We start from the raw sequence: 24,237 nt of genomic DNA on the forward strand, positions 1-24,237 counted from the left end.
AGTGACTTGTCAATTTGTCCATCCTTCTGTCCTCTGTGGTGTTTCTGAAAGAGCACATTCCCCAATATCAACTATCTCAGACCATTATGATCAGCAGGTGGTGACTCATGACAACAATGCCTTTTCAGTGGCAGATACTGACTGTGGAATGCCTTTCTTTGTGATGTGTGTCTATCTTTCTCATTATTGATTTTTCAGGAAGAACTTCGAAACATTCCTGTTTACTTAGGCATTTGATTACACACTGTTCTTGGCAAAACTCACATCCCTAGCTGAGAAAATGTTTTAACTGTTTTTAGAATGAACTGTTTTCATGTTTTAGATTGTGGGTTTTTTTAGTGCCTTAATTTATTTTACTTATTATTGATGTGCCACCTTGGGCTTCTTCAGGAGGACTGAAGAAATAATTAAAATCAATCTTTCCCCCCTTTTTTAAAAAAATAAATGAATAAATAATAAGTAAAGAAGCTGATTGCACTGTTAACACTCTAAATCACTGACTTTACTCCACTACTCTAAAAACATTTAAGCATGGCAGATTTGTTTAATCTAGTATTCCATGAATGGTACCTTTCCATGTTAGTTAACTGCATTAAATTAAAAACAAAACAACAACTAGTTTATTCTGTAATGAACTTTTTAAAATGTGTGCATACCATACATATGAATGACTGAAATAAAGCAAAATCTTCAGCTGGAAAAGAAATCAATTTATCAGACTTACATCAAGTGCTACATATATTACTTGGAATTAAGTCGCACACATTTTCAACACAGGTTACACTGAAGTAATACAATGCAAGTTAAGAATTGCTTCTGTTATGAAAAGGAGGTCAAAAAACCCCAGAAGCTACAGGTTTAGTCTCTCTGTAATAGATGTAACCTGCTTCGGAAGGGGAGGGGGGAGTGGAATCTAAAATGACACATGAATAAAACGATGTGTTTTCTGCTAGTGAATGCTAGGTGATTTCTGACTGCTTCTGAATGCAAGGGAATAATTCACATCACACCAAGTGTTAGCAAATTTGACAGCCTTATTAAAGTCCTCTCTTTTTTTGGATGACTAATGCTACAAGGTTAGAATTTTAAGTAGTTGTGAGCCTAGAATACTAACTGTAAGAAAATGTTGACTTTTTTGGATGTGGATTTCTGCTGGACCTATGAACACGCCACATGACATGTTGATCAAGATAATTTAATAAAACACCTATGTTTATTTATTCAATGCAAGCATATACGTGCATTAATGTTTTTCTCTGTTGAACCTCACAAAGCAGTTCACATTTAAAAGATTTAATAAGCATCAATAAAATGTATATAAAGGGGGGGGAAGCGTGGTATTCAACTGAGCTTTAATCAAAGTACCGTATTTTTCCATGTATAAGGCGCCCCCATATATAAGACATCTCCTACTTTGGGGGATTCCGAATTAAGAAAACATCCCTCAGCACTACCCGTGTATAAGACGAGCCCCAATTTTAAACCTATTTTTTTGGTAAAAAAACAAACAAACCTTAGTCTTATACATGGAAAAGTACGGTAAACCTATTGAAAAAAACAGACCTAACTTAGGCTGTGTACACACTATACCTTTAAAACACATTCAAAGCACATTGTTTCCCTCAAAAAATTCTGGGGACTGTAGCTCAAACCTCACAGAATCACAACTCCCAACAACACTTAACAAACTCCAATGCCCATTATTCTTGTGGGGGAGACAAAAGGAATGAAGGGGGTTAGGCTAGAATCAGTTATGTCCACCTGAAAAGAAGTGGGAAGAGGTAAATATCTGCCTAAAAGAAGTAGGATGCCATTCTATTTCCACCCCATTTTTTAACATAGCTTCTGTTAATACTGTTTCTTTCTTCTTCTGACCTCTCGCTTAGTCTCTGCATTTGGATATGAGGGTGATCTGACTGCGACATCTGTCACCCCATTGATTGCTGGGGTTGATTCAACTGATCTGGCTGGCTAGGCAGGTGTCCCCTCCCTCCCTCACCGGTTCATGTGCGTCCCTCCTGAAGCTGCGCGCTTGGTGGAAGAGTATGGCCATCCCAGATAGGAGGAGTGAACTGTTCTTCGGTCAAGCCTCTGCATTTACTTGAGCTAGTCCTCCTGCCCCTCATTTCTACCCTGGCTTGCTTTTCCTGTTGTCTGATCTTGCTTTCATTTTAACCTACAACATAACACTCTTCTTGACTCTGTCCATTTCCCCTCCACTAAAACCCACTGTGCCCACCATTCATCTCTTTTATCTATAATCTCTATCTTCTGTCACTAAGATGCATCTGAGTTTCCATTGGGCAAATGAATTTTCTTCATGAAACATGACTGGTGTACCCAAAGGAAATTAATGACTTGCTGAGCACTTCGCCACACAAAGTTTTTACTTTTTGCTACTGCAAAGAGCTACTGTACTTTTATAAATCTGTAGAGAGTCCTCTCTGCTTTTGACAGTTGCATCTTCTCTGATTTCTTGATGCATCATGATGGTTGAACTGCAAATGCTTCTTAAGAATGAAAAGTATCATATTTCCATTTCTTGCAGTTTTTCCAGAGGTACTGTCAGGGCAGAATGTTTGGGACTTCATGGCCCTTTATTTCCCTTGTCACTAGCTCAATGTAATCAACTAGCCAAGCAAACTTACCATTTTCCACTTACAAATCACTGCAATACTAATCTGGCAGGGTTGATGTAAAAATATCAGTTTTGCCTCACTTCTACTTCTCTCACGTTAGCGAAAGATTTATTAGAAGGTACAATTTTTTAAAAAAATCTTTATCAATTCACCAATGTTGTTATGCAGCTTTCAAACACTCCATATAGTGCTGCGAGTGAATTAAATCAGATGGGATCCAAAATAAGGATGAAGAAGGCAGACATTATAAAGTCTGCTGCATTCTGACTTTGCTTCCAGGGCAGTCAGAATGGCTGTCTTCATTCTAATATAACATTGGTTATTTGATTTCATGATAGGATTCCATTCATCAAACCATACTTTTGAATTACAAATATATTCCCCTAAGGTAGAAGGCGGATTTGAAATATACATTAGGACAGCATTATTAAATCATTATAATCACAATTAGAGTGCAAGTTACCTAGAAGCAGAAGCTAGCCTTTGAGAAGTTAACAGGGCTAAGGTTAAAATGATATTTTAATTCTGAGATGCCTATTTTCAAGGAAGAATCTTGCAAGAATATTTGAAAAGCAGCAGATTGCTAATTGTGGGAAATGAGTCCACTAATAAATTATGTAAGGAGTACACCTTGTATCGATGGGGAATATGCCTCTGGATGAAAACACGGCTGTTAAAAGTAGTCCTTGTTTTTCAAAACAGAACCTACTATGACTGCGTCATTTCAAAAACAGCAGCTAGAAATCTAATTACTCTGTACTATTAGACACGCAACACACACACACACACACACACACACACACATGTCCTGCTGAGCTGCACTGCATGGCAGCCTGCTGAAAACCAAGGATTATATTCAAGTAAGTTTTACTGAGAGTAGACCCAACAAAGTTAAGTCCATCATTTCAGTGGGTCTACTCTCAGTAAAACTTACTTGAATATCACCCTAAATGAAGGGAGAATATGCAGTATATTCTTATGAGTTTATGGGCGCTAGATATTTGTAAATTCCTGGAAGCAGTAAGTGCTAGAATTTCATCAAGGTTCTGTGTGTTAAAACTCTAGGTGTCAGACCTGTGTATATTAAGCCAGACCTGTGTGTATTAGGCTGTGTGCTGGACATTTCTAATCCTATAATTAAGCCAAGTGTTAAAAGCTAATTAAAGTAGGCTAAGCTTCTTGTGTTGAGGTGATAGCCCAGGGATGGGCTATTAACAACAAATGATCAAGGAACTCTGTTCCCACATGGATGAAATATAACCCACATGCATCTCAATGGAGTTTTACAATACCATAAATGTCTAGTTGTCAAAGACAAGTATTGGGCATCAGTTACATTTTTTAACAGATTGTTTAGAGCTGCTATACGTCTGGATTTTCCCAGATATTACTGGGATTTCAAAGATGGAATTGATGTCCATGGAGAATTTCTGAAAGGCAGCACTTTGCCCTGGATCTTAGGCAAGTTAAGCGAGAAATTGGTTTTTTTGGTATTTTTGTAAAAAAAAAAAAAAAACCTTTGGGGTTGGTCTTAAAAAAAGATGAACAACTTGGGGATTTTACTTAAAAAGCTCAAAGGTTTTGGTGGTTTCCTTTTAAAAAAAAAAAACCTCAACAGGATATCAGTGCAACCTCCTGGTTTTTACTTTTTGAAATATGGCAGTCCTAAGACTGTTTATTTAACATATTTGATGAGCTACTGTAGGTCTTGTCCTATGAAACTACAAGAGGTAAAACCCAACCTGAATCAATGGTAGGAATAAAGAGCTGGATTCAGGGAACATCATTTATATTTCAGAATTTGTGTTCTAGACCACTGCAACTTTGCTCTGCTGCTGAATCAGAACGTTACGGCTACAGTCAGCTGTCCTCTTCACTCCTGTTTACAAATTTCACCTCTACATATTCCAACGCTTGTGATACCCTGTTTCTCATATTTTAAGGCATCCCCATAAAATAAGCCATAGCAGGATTTTTAAGCATTCAAGGAATATAAGCCATACCCCGAAAATAAGACATAGTGATAGGAGCAGCAGCAATGCCGGCCGCGGCAGGAGGAGGAGGAAAAAAATAAGACATCCCTTGAAAATAAGCATAGTGTGTTTTTTTGAGGAAAAAATAAATATAAGACGTGTCTTATAATATGAGAAACACGGTACAAGTCACTTTCTCATGGCAAAATATCCAGGCCTGGACATGTAAAATTAGTGTGAGTGCTGTCTTACACGGACTGCTGCACAGTTGCACTCCTCATTTGTCATTCATGCACAGAAGCAAGTGAGAGGAAGAGCTTCACTGGGAATTTAAAATGACCGTAGGCAAATAGTCCTGAAACCTAATCTGACAGGATTGGGTTGTCCAAACAGCTTCCATTCTGCTTCTTCCTCTGCAGGAGTCAAGCATCCTTTAAGATTATTATTTTTTTTTAAATTTTAAAATACCTTTATTTCGAATAAGGATTTAAAAGTTATTTACACCAGATCTTTCCAGATGTAAACAAACAAATAAAATATATGACAAAATACATCCAACCAAACCAAATTCTCAACACTAAAATTATACATACCGAAACCATATCTCTGAATGTATTCCATTTCCACAAATAAACCAAACTTCCAACCCTTCACCAGTATATCTAATTTTGTTGTTGTTATTGATATTATTACCCACAGGTTGGTTTATATCAGCTTTAACCACAAATTCTTCCTCACTTTTCTTAGTTTCCCTTTTTATATTTTACAGATATCGCTCAAGTTCTGCCAATAGAATATTGTTATTGCTATATGTTTTTAAATACTCTCTAAAAACTTTCCATTCTTTGGATATCTTTTGATATTCTATATCCCGCACCCAGCCTGTTAATTTCGCTAGCTGTAAATATTCAATCAACAAAGTTTGCCATTCTGTTATAGTAGGGGGTAGTTTATCCTTCCATTTCCTTGCAATCAGAATTCTAGCGGCGGTCAAGCTATACATCATAAGTTTTCTATCTTCCTTTTTAAAGTTGTCGGGCAAAATGCCTAAGAGGAAGATTACGGGTTGTTTTTTAACTGTTGTTTTGAATAGTTTTTTGATTTCATTATAGATCTTATCCCAATAGTCTTTAATTATATCGCACGTCCACCACATGTGGAAGTACGATCCAGGTTCTTTCCCGCATCTCCAACATTCAGGACTTCTCCCTTTATACATCTTTGCTAACTTCTGTGGGTAGAGGTGCCACCTATATAGCATTTTCATGCTATGTTCTCTCAGTGAATAGCACGCTGTGAATTTCAGATCTTTGGTCCACAAACGTTGCCATTGCTCTGTTGTTATATTATGTCCACAGTCCTGCGCCCATTTAATCATGACCGTTTTGGTTAGCTCTTCTTTAGTTTCCCACTCTAGTAGGAGGTCATATATCCCTGAGATATTTTTCTTTTTCTTTATTAATAGTTCTTTTTCAAATCTTGATGTTTCCCTAGCCAATCCATTGCTGATATCTACAGCTAATTTTTGGCGCAGCTGAAAGTATTGGAGCCAGTCCGTCATCCTTCCTTTAATGTCCTCATACTTTTTTAGAATTATCTCTCCATTCTCTATATCTATAACCTCTCTGTATGACGGCCAGCTCCAATCCATATTTCTTCGTTTAATCGCAAAGGCTTCCGTTGGGCAGGCCCATAATGGAATTTTGGGCTCTAGAATTCCTCTGAACTTGGTCCAGATGTTGTACAGGGATTTCCTTATGATGTGATCTAAAAATCCTCTGTGTGATTTTATTTTCCCATATAACAAATATGCGTGCCATCCAAATCTTGTATTATGGCCTTCCAAATCCAATAACTCTCTTTCTTTCAAAACTATCCATTCTCTCAACCATACTAGCCCAGCAGCCGCATGATAGAGTTCCAGATCGGGGAGTGCAAAGCCTCCCCTTTCTCTCTTGTCTATCAACAATTGATGTTTTATCCTTGGTTTTTTCCCGTTCCAGACAAACCTCGCTAGGTCTTTCCTCCATTCCTTAAAACAAGTTTTCCCTCCTAATATGGGTATTGTCTGGAACAGGAACATCAATTTCGGTAAGATGTTCATTTTTACCGCGGAGATTCGACCCCATAGAGATAGGTGGAATTTATTCCACTTTTCCATATTTTTCTTTATCTCTCTCCAGGTTTTACTATAATTATCTTCTATCAAATTTAAATTATTATTTGAGATCCAAATTCCTAAATACTTTACTTTCTTTTTTATTTCTAATTTGGTTATGTCCTCTAATTTCTCTTTTTCCTCCTTATTTAAATTTTTTGTCAACATTTTTGTTTTTTGATAATTTATTCTTAAACCCATCGAGTCTCCGAATTCTCTGATTGCATCTAGGGCTGCTGGTATTCCTACCTCAGGGTCCTGTGTTGTCACAATTAGGTCATCGGCAAACGCCCTGACCTTGTAGGAGTTTCTCCCAAGCCTAATTCCTTTTATGTTCTCTTCAGTCCTGATGTGCTGGAGTAGCGGTTCTAATGCTAGAATGAATAGAAGTGGGGAGAGGGGGCACCCCTGTCTAGTACCTTTATTTATTTTGATTTCCTCTGTCAGGTTCCCGTTGATTAAGAGTCTAGCTTTTTGTTGTTCATAGATGGCCTCCAATCCTCTCCTAAACTGCGTCCCCAGCTCCATCATTTCCCATTGCTTTTTCAAAAATTTCCAAGAAACATTATCGAACGCTTTTTCGGCGTCGATAAGTAGGAGCGCGGCTTTTTTATCAATGTTTACCTCCAGGTACTCTATAATATCAATGATGTTCCTCGTATTATTAGAGATCTGTCTCCCTGGGAGGAAACCCAACTGGTTTGGGTGTATAATATCTTTTATTGTTTCTTTCAGTCTTGTAGCCAGTATGTTGGTGAAAATTTTATAGTCACAGTTTAGGAGTGAGATAGGTCTATAATTTGTCATCTTTTCTGGGTCTCCCCCTTGCTTGGGTATGAGTGTTATATAAGCTTCCCTCCAAGAATCCGGGATTTTGCCTGTTTTCATCACCTGGTTCATAATTTCCACCAGTGGATTGGTTATTATTTCCTCCATTTTTGTATAATATTCCGTTGGCAGACCATCGGGGCCGGGAGTTTTACCTATTTTCATCTTTTTTATTGCCTTCCTAACTTCTGTTTCTGTAATTGGGGCATTTAACTTTTTAATTTCTTCTTTAGTAATATGTGGGATCTTATGTTTAACTAGATATTTTTCTGCTTCTTCTCCTATTTTCAGATCTTCCTTATATAATTCTCTATAGAAATTGACAAATTCTCTTATTATTTTCTTAGGGTTGTCTATGACTTCTTTATTTACTGTGATTTTATTTATCCGCTTTTCACTAATTCTTTTTTTTTAACTTCCATGCCAAATATTTCCCTGGTTTGTTTGCAAATTCAAAATTATCTTGCTTATACATTATCCAATTTTTATCCATTTCTTGATCTATTTTACATGAATATTCTGTTTGCAATAGTTTTAACTCCTTTTTAATTTTCTCGTTGGTAGGTTGTTTATCTAGTTCTTTTTCTTTTTTTCTTATTTCCTCGTAAAGTTTCTTTTTTTCGTTCTCATTGATTTTCTTTCGTATTGAATCTTGTTTTATAAAGTACCCTCTGATTACTGCTTTTTTAGCTTCCCAAATTATTTGAATATCTGTTTGTTTTTCCGAATTTAATTTGAAATAACCACTGCAACTTTGCTCTGCTGCTGAATCAGAACGTTACGGCTACAGTCAGCTGTCCTCTTCACTCCTGTTTACAAATTTCACCTCTACATATTCCAACGCTTGTGATACAAGTCACTTTCTCATGGCAAAATATCCAGGCCTGGACATGTAAAATTAGTGTGAGTGCTGTCTTACACGGACTGCTGCACAGTTGCACTCCTCATTTGTCATTCATGCACAGAAGCAAGTGAGAGGAAGAGCTTCACTGGGAATTTAAAATGACCGTAGGCAAATAGTCCTGAAACCTAATCTGACAGGATTGGGTTGTCCAAACAGCTTCCATTCTGCTTCTTCCTCTGCAGGAGTCAAGCATCCTTTAAGATTAGTGTCCCACTTGTAAACGATGAAAGCTTCGTACATTTTGGTCCATATGTTAGCAATAGGTGTGAGAAGAGGTGAAGGTAGTTTGACAGATCCTCCATTGCCCTGGATGTATTTTCTACTCTAAAGTTTCCTTATTTCAGATCAGATTATTTCCTTCTCTAGCCTAGGATGGGGAATCCTTTCGGCTCCACAAACAAGATTCTTATCAGGACCAGCCTTGTGGCCAAGTTTGGCAGGTGAGCTGGGTTGTGTAAGCGTTTGGCAGGTGGGCTGGGAGCAGGCCTGGGAGGGCAGGCACAAAAATCATACCTTTCCACTCTGATTTGGAGTGGCTAGGAACCTGCCCACCAGTCTGTAGACTCCCTTTTAGACTTTCAGGTCCATAGTATCTCCCAGTATAGCTCCTTGCCAAGGGTGTAAGGGATAGAGGGGAGGGTTAATATAGCTCCTTCTCAAGGGTGCTCGGGAGCTTAGGTACACCTCCACGCATACGCAAAAATACACTGATGCATTTTCCTCTACTCTGTTGCATTTGTATTATTGCAGATTAATATACAAAGCTGGAGAGCAAAGGAACTTGGTTATATAAAGCAATAAGGCACCAATATTTCTCTGAAATTGCCAGTGGTTTCTTGCTCTTTATGAGAATGGCAGGTTTTAATTTAGCTTGTACACAATGGCTCCAAATTACCAAAAGTACTAGTACAAAAGAAAATGGCCGAAAGAAAGGAAAGAGTAATTTAAAATATATAACCATTAATAAAATATTGTGCCTGAGTTGAATAACTCATAAATATAAAGCAGCTTTTTTTGGAATACCAAGTCAAGTGCACTGAACTCAAAGGGTTTCAGAACTGCAGTCTTTGCTTTCACAGATGAAAGGCTTCCTGAGGATATGACAGTATCTGCAGTGTTACAAAGGATGTTCATTTAAAATCGATTTGATGCTGGCTCATATCTAAAGGCAGACCACAACAGAGCTGGCACAATGCTGTCTGCAGCAGGATGTAGAGTCAACAGAACTTGAGATTTAACCTTGCATGTCTATAGCTATAGCATGAAGTTCTAGCTTATTCGAGAATGCTGGCTAAATCAGCATTACTGAATTTTCAGGCACACAGAGGTACCCTTTTTGGTATATTTGTATGTTGGCAAGGTTAGTTTTCATTACTGTGCAGGTGTGCTTCATTTTTAAATGGAACCGCAGAAAATACCTGTATAATTTCCTCAAAACAGAAATGGTTCTAACGCTGTTAACAATTCCACGTGTTTTGTGTATTTTAGTGCCTATCAACTGTTGTCAAGTTCAGCCAGGAAATTCTCAGTTGGGCAGAGCAGCAATGAGATTACTACTAACTGTTCCCGCTGACTAGAGCTCAAGTAATCCCTGGGCACCACAAAGAGCTGCATATGCTGAAATATCAAGGATGACAACTAAAGTGCACGTAGAGTGAATAATTGGGCAAAAATAACTAAGCAGGTCTAGATTCTGCTTTTGAACATATTGAGCAGTCATGGCGGTGTGATCAATGAAATGATTATGGTTCTGCACTGTTGCATCAATGAAATGTTGGTCATTGGAGCTTTTCTGGGTAATTCTGAGTCTTAGGGTATCTGGGGACAATGGAAATAGTACATACATAGTGATCATGGTCAATGGCTCCTAATGCTGGCTGTGTACCACCTCTGAATACTACGGGTGAGTCCTTTAAAACAGGCCCCGTGGATACAGAGTACACATGTTCCACGGGGCCTCTTTTTAAAGACTCACCTTGTACTTGCTAGGGATTGCAGCTGGGAGAGTACGATTGCACCCACGTCCTGCATCTGGAGAAGAGAACGCTGGACTAGATGGGCTTTTTGTCCAGCACAGCTCTTCTTAGGTTCTTACGGACTACTCAGTTGAGTGATTACTCAGTGATCTGTTATGACATGTGTGGCAAATTTGAAACGGTTATGTTATGTTTTTGTTTCGCAGCCGACCTATCGAAGGGTTAACCCAGACTCCTGGTTAACTGACAGCAACATTCCATGGGAGGCGTGGCCTGCATGGGGTTTAAATGGAAAGGGGAACAGTTATGTCAGTTGGCGGTTGGGGTTTTTTTGTGTGGGAGCTTGGGTGGTTGTGGAGAAGGGAGAATTAGAGTAGGTGAAGTAGTGGATAGGTATTCTGTTATTTGATTACCAAGAACGTTACCTGTGAAATTAAGTTTGTACCAATGTTACCAGAAAGCAACCATTAAGATTCAAGCCAATAAATATCCATCTTTAAAGTGTCACATTAGTAATCGTCTATTTCATTTTCCAGCTAAGGTACCCAGGAACCCAGGTGGTGGGGAACTCTTTTAAACTGTCAAAACTGCCTTTTAGAGGAGAAAGGTTAGGTTGTGGCTGAGAGAGCACCAAGAAAGGGGGGGGGCTAAAGGAGGAGACAGGTTCTGAGTGATAATAAAGTTACCTCAGGAAGGAGGCTAGCTTTACAGTAAGGGAGGTTCTAGTGAAGGGAAACCCTTATCTGAGCACACATAGGAACAGTCTTATTTATAGCCCCAAGTCTATATAGGTACCTGGTCATGTTTAGGGTGGAAGAGGACTCTCTTTTATTTTTGAAAACCCACGAGTGCTAGAGGGTTTAAAGAAAGGCTAGAGGGATAAGTGGGAGGTTTGATTTACCTCAGAAATCCCTGCTAGAGCTTTTAATAATTGAGAGGTCAGAGTTATAAGACGGAAAGTGAGAGGGACTTTCGTCGCAACATGTTAACAAAAAACTTTGTGAATAAAATTTATTGCATCCTGCTTTGAACGGCCTGCTGGTTGCAGAGCAGTTTAGTGAAGTGTCATGGGTCTTGTATTAGCACAATTGCTTCAGTATGTTTTGTTTGCTGTGGACTCATTCCAGAAGGTATTAGGTTGATGACCTACACACTCTAGAACAGGCATGTCAAACCTTGCGGCCCTCCAGATGTTTTGGACTACAATCCCCATCTTCCCCAACCACTGGTCCTGCTAGCTAGGGATCATGGGAGTTGTAGGCCAAAACATCTGGAGGGCCGCAGGTTTGACATGCCTGCTCTACCGTGTTTCTCATATTATAAGACACGTCTTATATTTATTTTTTCCTCAAAAAAACACACTATGGCTTATTTTCAAGGGATGTCTTATTTTTTTCCTCCTCCTGCTGCTGCGGCCGGCATTGCTGCTGCTCCTATCACTATGTCTTATTTTCGGGGTATGGCTTATATTCCTTGAATGCTTAAAAATCCTGCTATGGCTTACTTTATGGGGATGCCTTAAAATATGAGAAACAGGGTAGAACTTTGTCCATCATGCCTAATTGTAGCTTGCCAGAAGAGAATGACCGGCTCTGGTAATAGGCCTCTCTGTGAAGACCCTTGGCTTCTTCCCAACTTCCTGATTCTCCAGCGGCTTTTGTAGCACCCAGCTCCTCCAATCTTAGGTCTTGAGTTCTGCTTTTTCTCTGTGCCAAACTGACCTTCCAATTTCCTTAGACACAGTTGCAAAGTTTTGCAACACAGTTGCAAAGTTTTGCAACTTACCTTTGTTTTACAGAGGGGGAAATAAATGGATATTTGGAAGTTGCAATGAAATAATGTTTCATATTCGACAATAAGTTGGTTGTCATTCAACTGTATTTCATGTCTGACAGCGTTTGATAGACAACATGCAATGATAATTAGTAGTAGACGGCTTCATGAGATTTCGCATGTTTTGATTTTGACAGGTTTCAGTCAGGAAAATCTGTTAAGGCTAAAAGCATTTTGATTCAAATTGCTGAGGTAAGTGTTTCACATTCAAAAATGAATCTGGATTCTCCATTCAAAATCTGGATAGATATATTGGAAAGTTCATTTTTTAAAAATCATAAAATTAATTTTAATGTTTGGTTTGGACCTAAGTTTAACAGTTGATATATTTGAGGAGCTGCCTTTATTCGAGCTGGATTTAGGGTCTGCAGTCCAGTACTATTTACCCTAACTGGCAGTATCTTTTAAAGGGCTGAGCTACTTCAGCTGGAGAAACTAGTCATGAACCTGGGACCTTATACATGTGCACTACCACAAAAAATTGCCTTCTCCCTGCTCTAGTGTATAGTTCACATAAAAAACTATTTGCCTATTTCATTATTATTATTTTTTAAAAGCAAGCTAAGATGTGTGTGTTTAAAGTATTCATATGATATAGGTGACCCTTCCAACTCTATTATTCTATAACAGTTCAAGAAAAACAAATTAAGACTAAATACTTTGCAATGTTTATGTGCTAATCGTCCATACTATTATTTATGTCTACACTTCGTTATAGAATAAAAGCAAAGGCAAATAAATCAAAATTGACTCCTGACAATAAATTAATGACCAGAGCACTCAATATTTCATGAAATAAACACTGTCAAAAGTTCAGTTTCTGAATGGACACTGAATCATTGCCCAATTTTTCTCATGAATTTAAAACCACTGGAAGAAGGCAGAGTTCTAGGAATCCTACTTCGGTTCCCCAAGTTGATGAATGTGAGTTCTCCTTTTATAGTTTACTTCATTTATCAGTTTTTGAAAGGGGTTCTTAGTAGACACAAACAACGGAAAAATAAAAGCCCTTCTACTATTATTTAAACTGTGTCCTAAAGGTAAACTTTTGAGTAATATTTTTTACGGGGGACGGCATGTACTGTTTTCCTATACATTTGCTAAAGGACATGAAATAATCACCCAGAGCCTTTTAAAAAGTGGTTAGAAGAAGAAAGCATGGTTCGTTTAACAGAGGTAGGCTTTTGTTTATTTCCACATAAAAGCGCAAATGCACATAACACAACATTGCGACTGGGGCTTATTTTACCATAGAACTTCTAATTATATGAATTGTTATATGAATCCCAGGGTCAATCATCATCCTGGATCATATCTACTGTAGAAAATTATGTCCCACAACTCATTTTAACTAGGGTTTAGAGAGGGTAACATGCTAATCCATTCCTACCAGCTGTGCGATACATCTAGAAAAGCTCAGTGTGTGGAATTACCTGCCAAGGAGACTCCTGGATATTCTATAACCTGGATGTTCAACTTGGGAGTCAGATGCACTGGCAGAAAATGAGGCAAAGGGAAGTGGCAGAACATGGGAATGAGAATAATTCTTTCGGACATAAAAGACACGCACATAAGCATGATGAGCTACAAGGAACTGGGGTATGCAGCCAAAGCAGAACTGAACTTCGCCTTCTGCCCATCAGCTGTCACTTACCCGTTGGAAGAATGTCAGCTGATTGACAGGTGGGCGTGGGGTTTTTTTTGGGGGGAAGATGCCCTCAAGGGCTAAACTGAGACTCTTGTGGGCCAGGACTGCCCATGGGATGTTGGTTCCCAATTGCCTAAGCCACAGTGGGGGCTCTGGGGGCCAAGAACCCTAAGTCAGGTCTTTCAGAGCCTGCACTCCTGATGAACCAATCACCTCCACATGGACACAAATACCCAGGCTGACCTACCAATGTATGTGGTAACACATCTCGAGGGAACTTCTAGGCTCCAAGCCATGTGTCTGCCCTCGTAGAGCAAAAGCCTTAGGACCTCTCTTTGTTGGAGCCACTTGCTCACTTACAGCACTCCCAGTGGCTGCAACTACTAGCATGCCATGTTCCACCATACTGCATTGGTTCCTTGGTTTAAGGTCAGTCAAAAACACCCAGCAAACTTCATGTTGAGTGAAAATTTAACTTCTGCCTCCTCAGTCTTAGTCTGACCTCTATGCCACACTGGCTCTCTTTTCCTAAACGTTATATCTCTATCGCATCTGCATCCTAGCTTTTCTTTGTACTGTGACATTTATTTTAACAAAATACAAATTAACCTTTTGTTTACTTTTTATTACGTGGCTACAAACATGAAGTAAAGGAAGTCAGTTAGAAGCCATCAAGTATCAGTTCAGTAGTCCTCTGTGAGTCATTATATTTAAACTAGCATATCATAAACAGGATTCTAATGAACTTCATTGAAAGAGCAACAGAAGATCAATTACCGGTAGTTCTGAAATTCCTCAGTTCCTACAGAATGGAACAGAATATTCTAGCACTTCATGACCTGACATTTGTAGTATAAACAGCCATATAACCAAGGCAATGGAATTAAAATGAGACCCAATGCCTCACTTTTTTTTCTTTAGTTAAATGGAACATAATATTTGGCTAATTCCCCCACACCCTGCGCGCACACATTTTGGGGCAATTTGCTTCAATGTCTTCCTGTAACAGCCTCTTTTCTCTCTGGACATTTGTAATTTCATGTGTTTCCAAGTTAATGCTTTTAAAATAAAATTGTGCATGCTGAGGCACATGGATAATAAGACTTGAATTCACTGCACAATAAAGGCAAAGGGAGTAGTGGTGGAATATTCCTGAGCTTCAAACCACTGTGGTGATTAAAATAGTTTCTTTAACTTGCAAGGATTTCTCATTCACCTTAGCATCATGCATGCAGCCAATGTATGCACAGAGATTATGCTGACGTGACAATGAATGGGGAAGCATGTCATGACCCCCAGAAATGAGGAGGAGAAGCTTGAAGAAGCCATGGTGGTGGGGGTTGACACACAGGAGGAACTCATGGCAAACTCTTCTTCTTACTGGATAGCACTCCTTGCTGATTCCTCCACCAAAGAGGAGAAATAATAATAATAATAATAATAATAATAATAATAATAATAATAATTTATACCCCACCCATCTGGCTGGGTTTCCCCAGCCACTCTGGGTGGCTTCCAACAAAAGATTAAAAATACGTTAAAACATCATTCATTAAAAACTTCCCTAAACAGGGCTGCCTTCAGATGTCTTCTAAAAGTCAGATATTTGTTTATTCCTTTGACATCTGATGGGAGGGCATTCCACAGGGCGGGCGCCACCACCGAGAAGGCCCTCTGCCTCATCCCCTGTAACTTCGCTTCTCGCAGTGAGGGAACTGCCAGAAGGCCCTCGGCGCTGGACCTCAATGTCTGGGCAGAATGAAGGGGGTGGAGATGCTCCTTCAGGTATCAATAAAGGACATCTCACCCTCTATTTATGAATCCTGAGGTGTTTCTTCTAGCATCCTCAGGTGCATCCTCTACAGCCCCCACCCTATCTTCAATCCCAAGGGGAGCTCTTCATAGCTTTTGCCACTACAGTGTGTGGCCTGGGCTGATGTTGCTTTGATGGCGAGGTGACCATTTAAAGAGAGCGTGGCCTGAGCTATGGCTCCCTTTAGTAGTATTTCAGAGCACAGTAGCTCCCAATCATCTCTGAGCTGGATAAACAATTAAAGCTCTTTTCAGATTTAGCCCTGCGCCGTGCCTCCTGTCTTCTGCCCAAGAACATCATGCCTCACCTATAATTCTGACCACTGAACTGGTGTTTACTCAGATCCTGCTTTCTACTGCAGACGCCTCAATGTGACTACTTCCTAGGTAAGATTAAACTGAAGGTACTCTCCACTGCAGCAGCAGCAGCAGCAGCTCCTCCATGGGCACTTTAAAATGTCACACTTTTGTCGAAAGTTGTAGTTTACAGGCACAGAATAAATCTGGTTGTTTCCTGCATCTTTCCTCTGTGTTTGATTATGTGGCTCATTCAGCTGGGTGGCAGCAGCCTTCATCCACTTTCTGATTGAGTTTAAGATTTGTACACACACCCATCTACTTTACAGATACTGTATCTGAGAAGTCCAACACTGTTTGAAAGATCCCTCCAACTCCAAGCTGAAGTCAGTATGGGGATGAAGCAGAGCCTTCCTAGTTATTGCCCCAACTTTAAGCTAACAGGTAATCATTTAGAAGGCAACATAGAATACTGATACAGTATTACAGTACTAGGCAACATGATAGCTGCTAAAAAAAAAACCCATTTGCCAATGGTTTGGATCAGCAGTGAAATGCAGTGGACCTGTTTAAATATGATGACTCACACAGGACCACTGAACTGATTCTTGATGGTTTCTGACTTCCTTTACTTCATGTTTGTAGCAATGTACGAAAAAGTTAGCAAAGGGTTAATTTGTATTTTGTTAGAATAAATGTCACAGAATAAGGAAAAGCTGCTCACCTGACCTCCTTCCAGCTGTGTTGCTGCTGCTGCATACTGGGAAGGAAAGGGGAGGGGGAGGCAGCAGAGATGTTAGCGCAGTGCAAACACATTGGAATTAGTGCCAGATGGGCTCCACATTGTGTCTGCATTACCCTTATGTCATTGCTGTGTTGCCTGCCCCCCTCCAGAAGCAATGGAGAGAGGTCAGGTGAGCAAAGCAACCCCAATGTGCTGGTTTAGTTTCCGCAATGCAATGATCTGCTCCAAACTTAACCCAACCCTCTGGAGCAGATTTTGAGGGTGCACAGTGGGCTGCAAGAGGGACAGAGGAAGGTGATGTCCTGTTGCACAAGCAGAAGTCTGTTCCACTCATGCACAGAGAGCATTGGATCACAACCCAATGAATGCAAGGTCCTGTCCTGCAGATTGCTTGGATTGTAGAATTACTTCTCAAGCCCACACTGGCAATGGCTCAGGCTAAGCTTTCAGTTTGGGATGAAGCAATCTTTAACTGCTTCACCACATGCCCAGCCACTCATCATGGGCAAAATGAATCATGTGGATTTTAAAACATTGTCCATCAAATGGTAACCAGGGAAGTTGGTGTATAGAATGCTATCTGGCCCCACATTTTAGGACTCAGTTTATACCTTTCCAAGATCCATTCTCCATTTGAATACAAAACTCAATGCTGCCTTTGAACATCTGCTGTTATTTTGTTAACTCTCTATACAGTAAGAAACATACACCCCAAACTGCCTAAATATAAAAATTATATACTAAAGATGCTTTACCAGAATGAACGGATAGCTATTGGCACACAGCAGAAAGTATCAAAGCTGCCTCCTCATTCTTGACATAAATGACCAAGAGTGAAAATAAATAGGTTTCACAGAAAGTGAGCTGTGATAACAATCATTCAGGTGTGCAGCAGGAAAGATGCTGCTATCGCAAGATCACTTAGGTCTCAAAGATGCCGCTGATTTAGACAGGTAAGCAGAAAACCAACCCAAGAATTGTAGGCAAGAGCTGTCACACCTATATGTATATTGATTGCACAAATTGCTCCAGGTAAGTGAAAGATTATTCTAAGCTGAGTCTATGAGACTAGTAATGCTTACAGCAACTGCCTCCAGGATTTGCTTGACGGCACCCGCAGCATCTCGTTCACTGTAATATCCCTTTTCCACAATCCTATAAAGAAATAGAAGATTTATTTATTTATAATAAATTTGTATACTGCCCTTAGCATAAACATACAAACAAAACAAAACACAGCATAAACATACAAAACACATAGTAAAAGCAAGAACAAAAATGACACACACCCACAACCCCTCCTACCAACACATTTAAAATGACAAAGATTGCAAATCAGTCCAAGGCCTGGCTGAAGAGGAACATTTTCACTTGGCACAAAATTTCACTTCAGACTCAACAGAAAGCACAGACCTAGGTAAATGTGCTATTAAAAATTAATCACACAGTAATCAGAGCAGACACATCTTATAGTCTAGGAAGTCTCCTGCAGAATAAAAAAGCCACTTGCTCATAGCTAAAAATAGATTTACCAAGTATACAGCAACTCTGATTCTCAGCTAATAACAAAGAGATTGTTTTTCACGACATCAGCTTAAGTGCTATGGGAATGAAATAAATTTGTGCTAATAAATGCAGTATCCTTAAAAGGCTACCATAAAAAATGTTCATACTTATGAACTCCAGAATTAAAAGGCAGATGCACAAACTCCATACACTTAGTCAGGAATAAGCCCTTCTGAGTAAAATGCTATTTATTTCTGACAGTGTGTAAAGGACTAAAGTAATGGCTTGCAAGCCTAACCAAGGCTAGCTATAATGAAATAAAAGTGATATACTGTACAGGAAAAGTCAGGAATAGGTAAGGCCATAATATGCCTTTTATTTTGTGTATATATACACTAGTTTCATTCTGTGATACAACTTTCAGGTCTAAGTACTGTTCCTTATTGCCTTATTTTTACAGAATGGGAATCTCAGTGTTGTTATTGATAACTACTGAAAAGCTAGACCACACAGTTGGCTTCCCAAACAAGGAAACCCTGAACCAGGCTCTATGGATATAGCTGAAACTATTCCCATGGTTGTGTTGGCTGGGCATGCATATGGCTGAGAGATTGGCCATACTCCTGGCATGTAGGTGGTAACAGTGATTTTATGATTTAATCTGAAGTAAACCATCTAGCCCTAGTTAAGAGTGCAGGTGAAGTGACTGCATCCTAAGGCTAACAAAGCATCAGGATGCTACTTGCATTCATAACTTTTTAGGAGCTTTTGATTGCATTGCAACTACTAAAAGCTGCAGCATAGGACCAAGCATTCCCATTGCCATAGCTCCATTGCACAGAATATCATTTTAGAGCAGGGGTAGGCAACCTAAGGCCCGGGGGCCGGATGCGGCCTAATCGCCTTCTCAATCTGGCCTGCGGATGGTCCAGGAATCAGTGTGTTTTTACATGAGTAGAATGTGTCCTTTTATTTAAAATGCATCTCTGGGTTATTTGTGGGGCATTATTCTTTTTCAAAATATAATCCGGCCCACCACATGGTCTGAGGAACGGTGGAGCAGCCCACAGCTGAAAAAGGTTGCTGACCCCTGTTGTAGAGGAATAATCCTCATACCTTTTACTCTGTGGCAGTTGCAGTTAAATCAATGGATCTACTCCAGAATAAATGATTTGAAGACTGCAGAAATAATCTGTGGTCTCCTGTACAGAAGCAGCATTTTGTTTTCAGGCTGTTCACTGGCTGAAGGCTCCGTGAACTAAAATGTGATCACAGCACAGCTCCTTAGAAAAGAAGATTGCCTCCATGCTATAGTAATAACCACAGTACAATGAAAATAATACAGCAAAATAACCTTGAACAATCAATTGCAAAGTGCTTCTGAGTTAGAAATAGAAAGCAAGAAAGTTGGTATATTTTGAGGCACTGAGGCATTCGACAGCCAACCTTTCCCACAGACTCACTTTTATTACTCTATTGATCCAAAAGAGAGAGAAAAAGATTAATCTAGCTCAGCTCAGGGGGGTGGGGGGTGTTAGGGTTAAAAGCAAAATCAGCAGAAACTGGTTGAGAAACTTACACATAGAGACCAAGACTTAAACAAATGCTTGGTTTAATGGAGAAAGTAAATTTAACAAAAATTAAATCAGGCTTATACAAAATACCCACACAACCAAACCACCCACCAAGAGCACACTGGGAAAACGCCCAGCACAGAGGCAACACACAACACCCCTGATATACCCTGCATCATCAGCTTCACAGCAACACCTGTAGAGCTGCTCCACAGCTGCAGAGCCCCAGTCATTAAATCTTTCCTGACTCTTAAAGGTACAGTGAAACAATAATGACACTTTTACACAATCATTCAACATATCCCCTGCAGTTCATTATTGTGAAACAGAGACAAACTTTGTACATGTCTTTCATGCGCAACTTTTGGAAGTGCTTTAGTAAAGATGTCTGCAACTTGTCTGTCACCGGGGACATATTCAAAAACAATTGTTTTGTCAGCAATCAAATTCTTTACAAATTGTAAACGTAATCTCAACACTCTAGTGCGCTGTGTGTTGGTTTCTGAGCACAGGATAGCAAGTCCACTCTGGGAATCGAGATAAACTTTTACTGGGAGTGATACTGGCATCTTTAAGTCTTCAAATATTTGTAAATACCACTCTATATCACGGATGGCCTGAGTACAGGCATATAACTCACTTTCAGTAGAAGAAAGACAATTAATCCTTTGATTCTGTGCTTTCCATTCAAAAGGACACCCATTATAAAAATAAACCATACCAGATGTACCTTTGTAATTATTTTGCTCTACAGCATGAGATGCATCACAATATATTTCAAAACCTTTGTCAATAGATGGTGTAAATTCCAACCTATAATGTTTTGTGTGTTTGAGGTACATCACCACTCTCTTAAGAGCTTTGAAGCATTGGGTAGTGGGTTTTTCTACAAATTTTGCCAGAAAATGAAAAGCATAAGTTACATCTGGCCTTGAAACTCTTTGAATAAAATTGAGCTTGCCTATGGCAGAGCGATACAAAGTTTTGTCAGAGAACGTGTTATTGCCATCTGTAAAAGTGAAACCACATACCATAGGCGTTTCTTTCCCATTTGCATTCTTTAAACATAACATTTCAACAAGATCATCTATTTTTGCATTTTGATGAATCAGATAAGAACCATTTTTGCCTTCTTCAATTTGCATGGATATATAGTTTTTAGCTTTGCCTAATTCTACCACATCAAATTTTTCTTGTAACAGTGACACTATCTGTGTATATTCATGTTTAGTTTTTGTAGAAATTAATATATCATCTACAAACACACATAATTTGGTCACAGAATTTCCATTTTCTTTTGTAAATACACAGTTATCTGCCTTGCCTTGTGTAAAGCCAAAATTCAGCAATTCCTTCACTAAAGTCTGATGCCAGTTTTTACCACTCTGATGCAAACCATAAAGAGATTTATTTAGTTTGCACACTACTCCTTTAGTGGCGATTACGCCATCAGGGACACGCATAAAAATTTGTTCTTCTAAATCTGCAAACAAATAGGCAGTTTTTATATCTACATGATAGACAGAATGTCCACGCTGGGATGCATCTTTTAACAAAAGCTTAACAGATTCATATTTTACGCTCGGTGAGTAACACAAATCATAGTCTTCACCTGGGATTTGCTGGAAACCTCTGGCTACTAACCTAGCCTTGTACCTTACAACTTCGTTTTTATCATTCATTTTCACTTTATAAACCCATTTTGAATCAATAACTCTCATGTCTGGGGTTTGTGGTACAAGAGACCAAGTGTTATGCTCTTTTAAAGAAGCTATTTCAGCATCCATAGCTTTGTACCAATTTACAGCTTCATGCAAAGGTAATTTTTGAACATCGTTGTAGCATTTTGGCTCAAAAACTACTTTATTGGCATACACAGTGTATAACTGCTCTTTGGAAAACCGTCTTGGTTCCTGTCTCTTTCTGTCTGAACGTCTTAGTCCTGAAGAAGAGCTAGTCCCTTCAGAATCAGTAGAACTATTTGGACTTCTAGCTTCAGACTGTAAATTGCTATCATCAGACTGTTGAGACTCTTGTGGGCTTTTCTTACTTTCAGAAAATTCAGAAGAACTTAACCTTTCTTTAGGTGTCTGTGTCTTTAAATTTTCAAACAAATCACCAGACACAACAGGCTTTTCGTCTTCAGATCCACTAGTATCCCCTGCTCCAGCTTCTCCCTCTTCTACTTCCTCCTCACCAGCATTATCTAAACCATCACTATCTTGAAAAATAGCAACTCTATTCCAATTTACAGTTTCAATCATGCTTCTGGTAATATGAAATTTACCAGTTGCTGGTACATAAACTCTGTACGCCCCCTGCTGGTAGCCCATAAACTTTCCTTGAACACTACGCTCATCCAACTTGTGTCTAGCAGGGTAGTGAATAATAACGTCTGAACCCCAAATTCGTAGGTATTTTAAATTAGGGCGTTTTTTAAACAACATTTCATAGGGTGTAACATTTAAACTAGAATGATAGGATCTGTTTTTAACAAAAAGATAGGCATGAAGAGATTCCGCCCAATATTCTTTCCCCAAATTAGCATCATGCAAGTAAGTTTTAACACCTGCCTGCAAATCACGTTGCACTACTTCTACAATCCCATTCTGCCAAGGACTTCTAGGGCAGGACAACTCGTGAACAGTCCCCTGCGCTTCCAGGAAATGTGAAAATTCCTCAGAAACAAACTCTCCCCCCCTGTCAGAAAACAAATGCTTTATAGGTTTGTTAAAGTGGGTTTTTACCCAGTTGCAAAAAATCTTGTACTTCTCAAGTGCTTGTGACTTTTCAGCAATGGTGTAAACAAAACAATATCTGCTGTACTGATCAATAAGAGTAAGCCAATATTTTGAATTTCCTAAAGAAGGAGGGAGTGGCCCTACTAAATCACAATGCACACGTTCAAATGGCTCTGTTACTTTCCTGCCTGAGCATTTACCCTTTCTTGCAACTTTTATCTTATTCTTACAACAAGATACACATTGCATATAATATTTACATGGCTTCAAGTTTAGTCCATCAACAATCTTCTCTGTCTTTATCACATCTGTGAAATTTAAATGTCCCAAAAGTCTATGCGCCTCATGAATACATCCGGAGTGAGGTTTTACATTTCTCAGCCCCTGACTTTTTCTCAACCCTTGACTTGGCTGGGTTACTCTACAGTTCACAGGTGGCTGTGAATGCTTTTTAAAATATAGTCTATATAAACCTTCAGACTCTCTGGCATACAATACACGTTTTCCCCCTTTGTAGAACTCACATAGTGATTTTGTGAAGCACACAGTTACTCCTTGGCGTGCAAAGCAACTTACTGATAATAAATTGTCCACTGATGGGCAGTAAGTGCAATTTGCTATTGTGATGTTTAAGGAGTCAAGTTTCACAGTACCTCTGCCAAGCGACTGTAGAACGTCGGAGTTGGCCAGATGAATGGTGCCAATTTCCTCTTCGAAAGAAACAAACAGACTTCGGTCGTTACAAAGATGAATTGACGCCCCGGAATCTACTACAAACGATTTCCACGTGTCATCTTTAATTACTTTACGACCTAATTCACGAGCATGGAACGCTCGCGGCTCACGTCCATCTTTACGATGTGCTGCCGACTGCTGGGTTGCTGTCTGTGATTTACGGACTGGAACGGACCCTGAAGCATTTTGCTTTTTAAATCTGCAGTCCTTCGCAAGGTGCCCCTGCTTTTTACAAAACCAGCAATGCTTGGAAGTTTTGAAAGCAGATGAATCACCACAGACTTGCATACGGCGTTCCTCATTATTTTTAGAAATAGGAGTGCTAATCCCACAAGCCTCCCTTCTGTCCAGCTCGCCCATCAATCTTGCTGTTACCCCTTCCACAGTTAATTTTGCTGGAGGTACAGCAGATATCTGGCTAGCTACGGCAGACGCTGACTCCTTTCTAAGGTGCACTGCCGCTAGACTGTCCCACATTTCTTTGGCAGTTTTCTTATTTCTTATATGCACAACTTGCTGATCACTAATAGCCAAGTTAATTAATGCCCTTGCTTTAGCATCACCTTTCGACCAGGCTTCGGTCACAGGAGCAGCAGGAGGGTCCTCGGCCACGTACTTCCACACATCACGGGAAGTCAGAAGTGCTTCCATGCGAAAGGACCATAGACTGTAGTTCTCGGCCGTTAGTTGCGGGAATGTTAAAGCCTTCTCAGCCTCAGCAACACGGTCTGCCATGCTGGAACTTTTCAACCACCAGCCCACAAAACCGTTGCAGCAAAAAGAAGGAAAAAACCTTTCTAAACCTTTCTCCAAAAACTAACATGTGCAGTTCCACGCTCAACCACTGGGCCCATAACCAAGATGTTAG

At 39.5% G+C, this 24,237-nt stretch overlaps 1 protein-coding gene across 1 annotated transcript in view; it reads right to left on the minus strand.

Moving 5' to 3' along the window:
• CAMK4 (calcium/calmodulin dependent protein kinase IV) overlaps window positions 1-24,237 on the minus strand; it is a 90,901-nt gene that overhangs the window by 15,519 nt on the left and 51,145 nt on the right. Inside the window, exon 5 of the mRNA XM_035100264.2 lies at window positions 17,896-17,968. Within this exon, the coding sequence (XP_034956155.1) occupies window positions 17,896-17,968 (73 nt within the window). The remainder of the gene's footprint in view (window positions 1-17,895; window positions 17,969-24,237) is intronic.

The sequence above is a fragment of the Zootoca vivipara genome, chromosome 11 (genome assembly GCF_963506605.1).
Source record: "Zootoca vivipara chromosome 11, rZooViv1.1, whole genome shotgun sequence".
NCBI classification, from domain to species: Eukaryota; Metazoa; Chordata; class Lepidosauria; order Squamata; family Lacertidae; genus Zootoca; species Zootoca vivipara.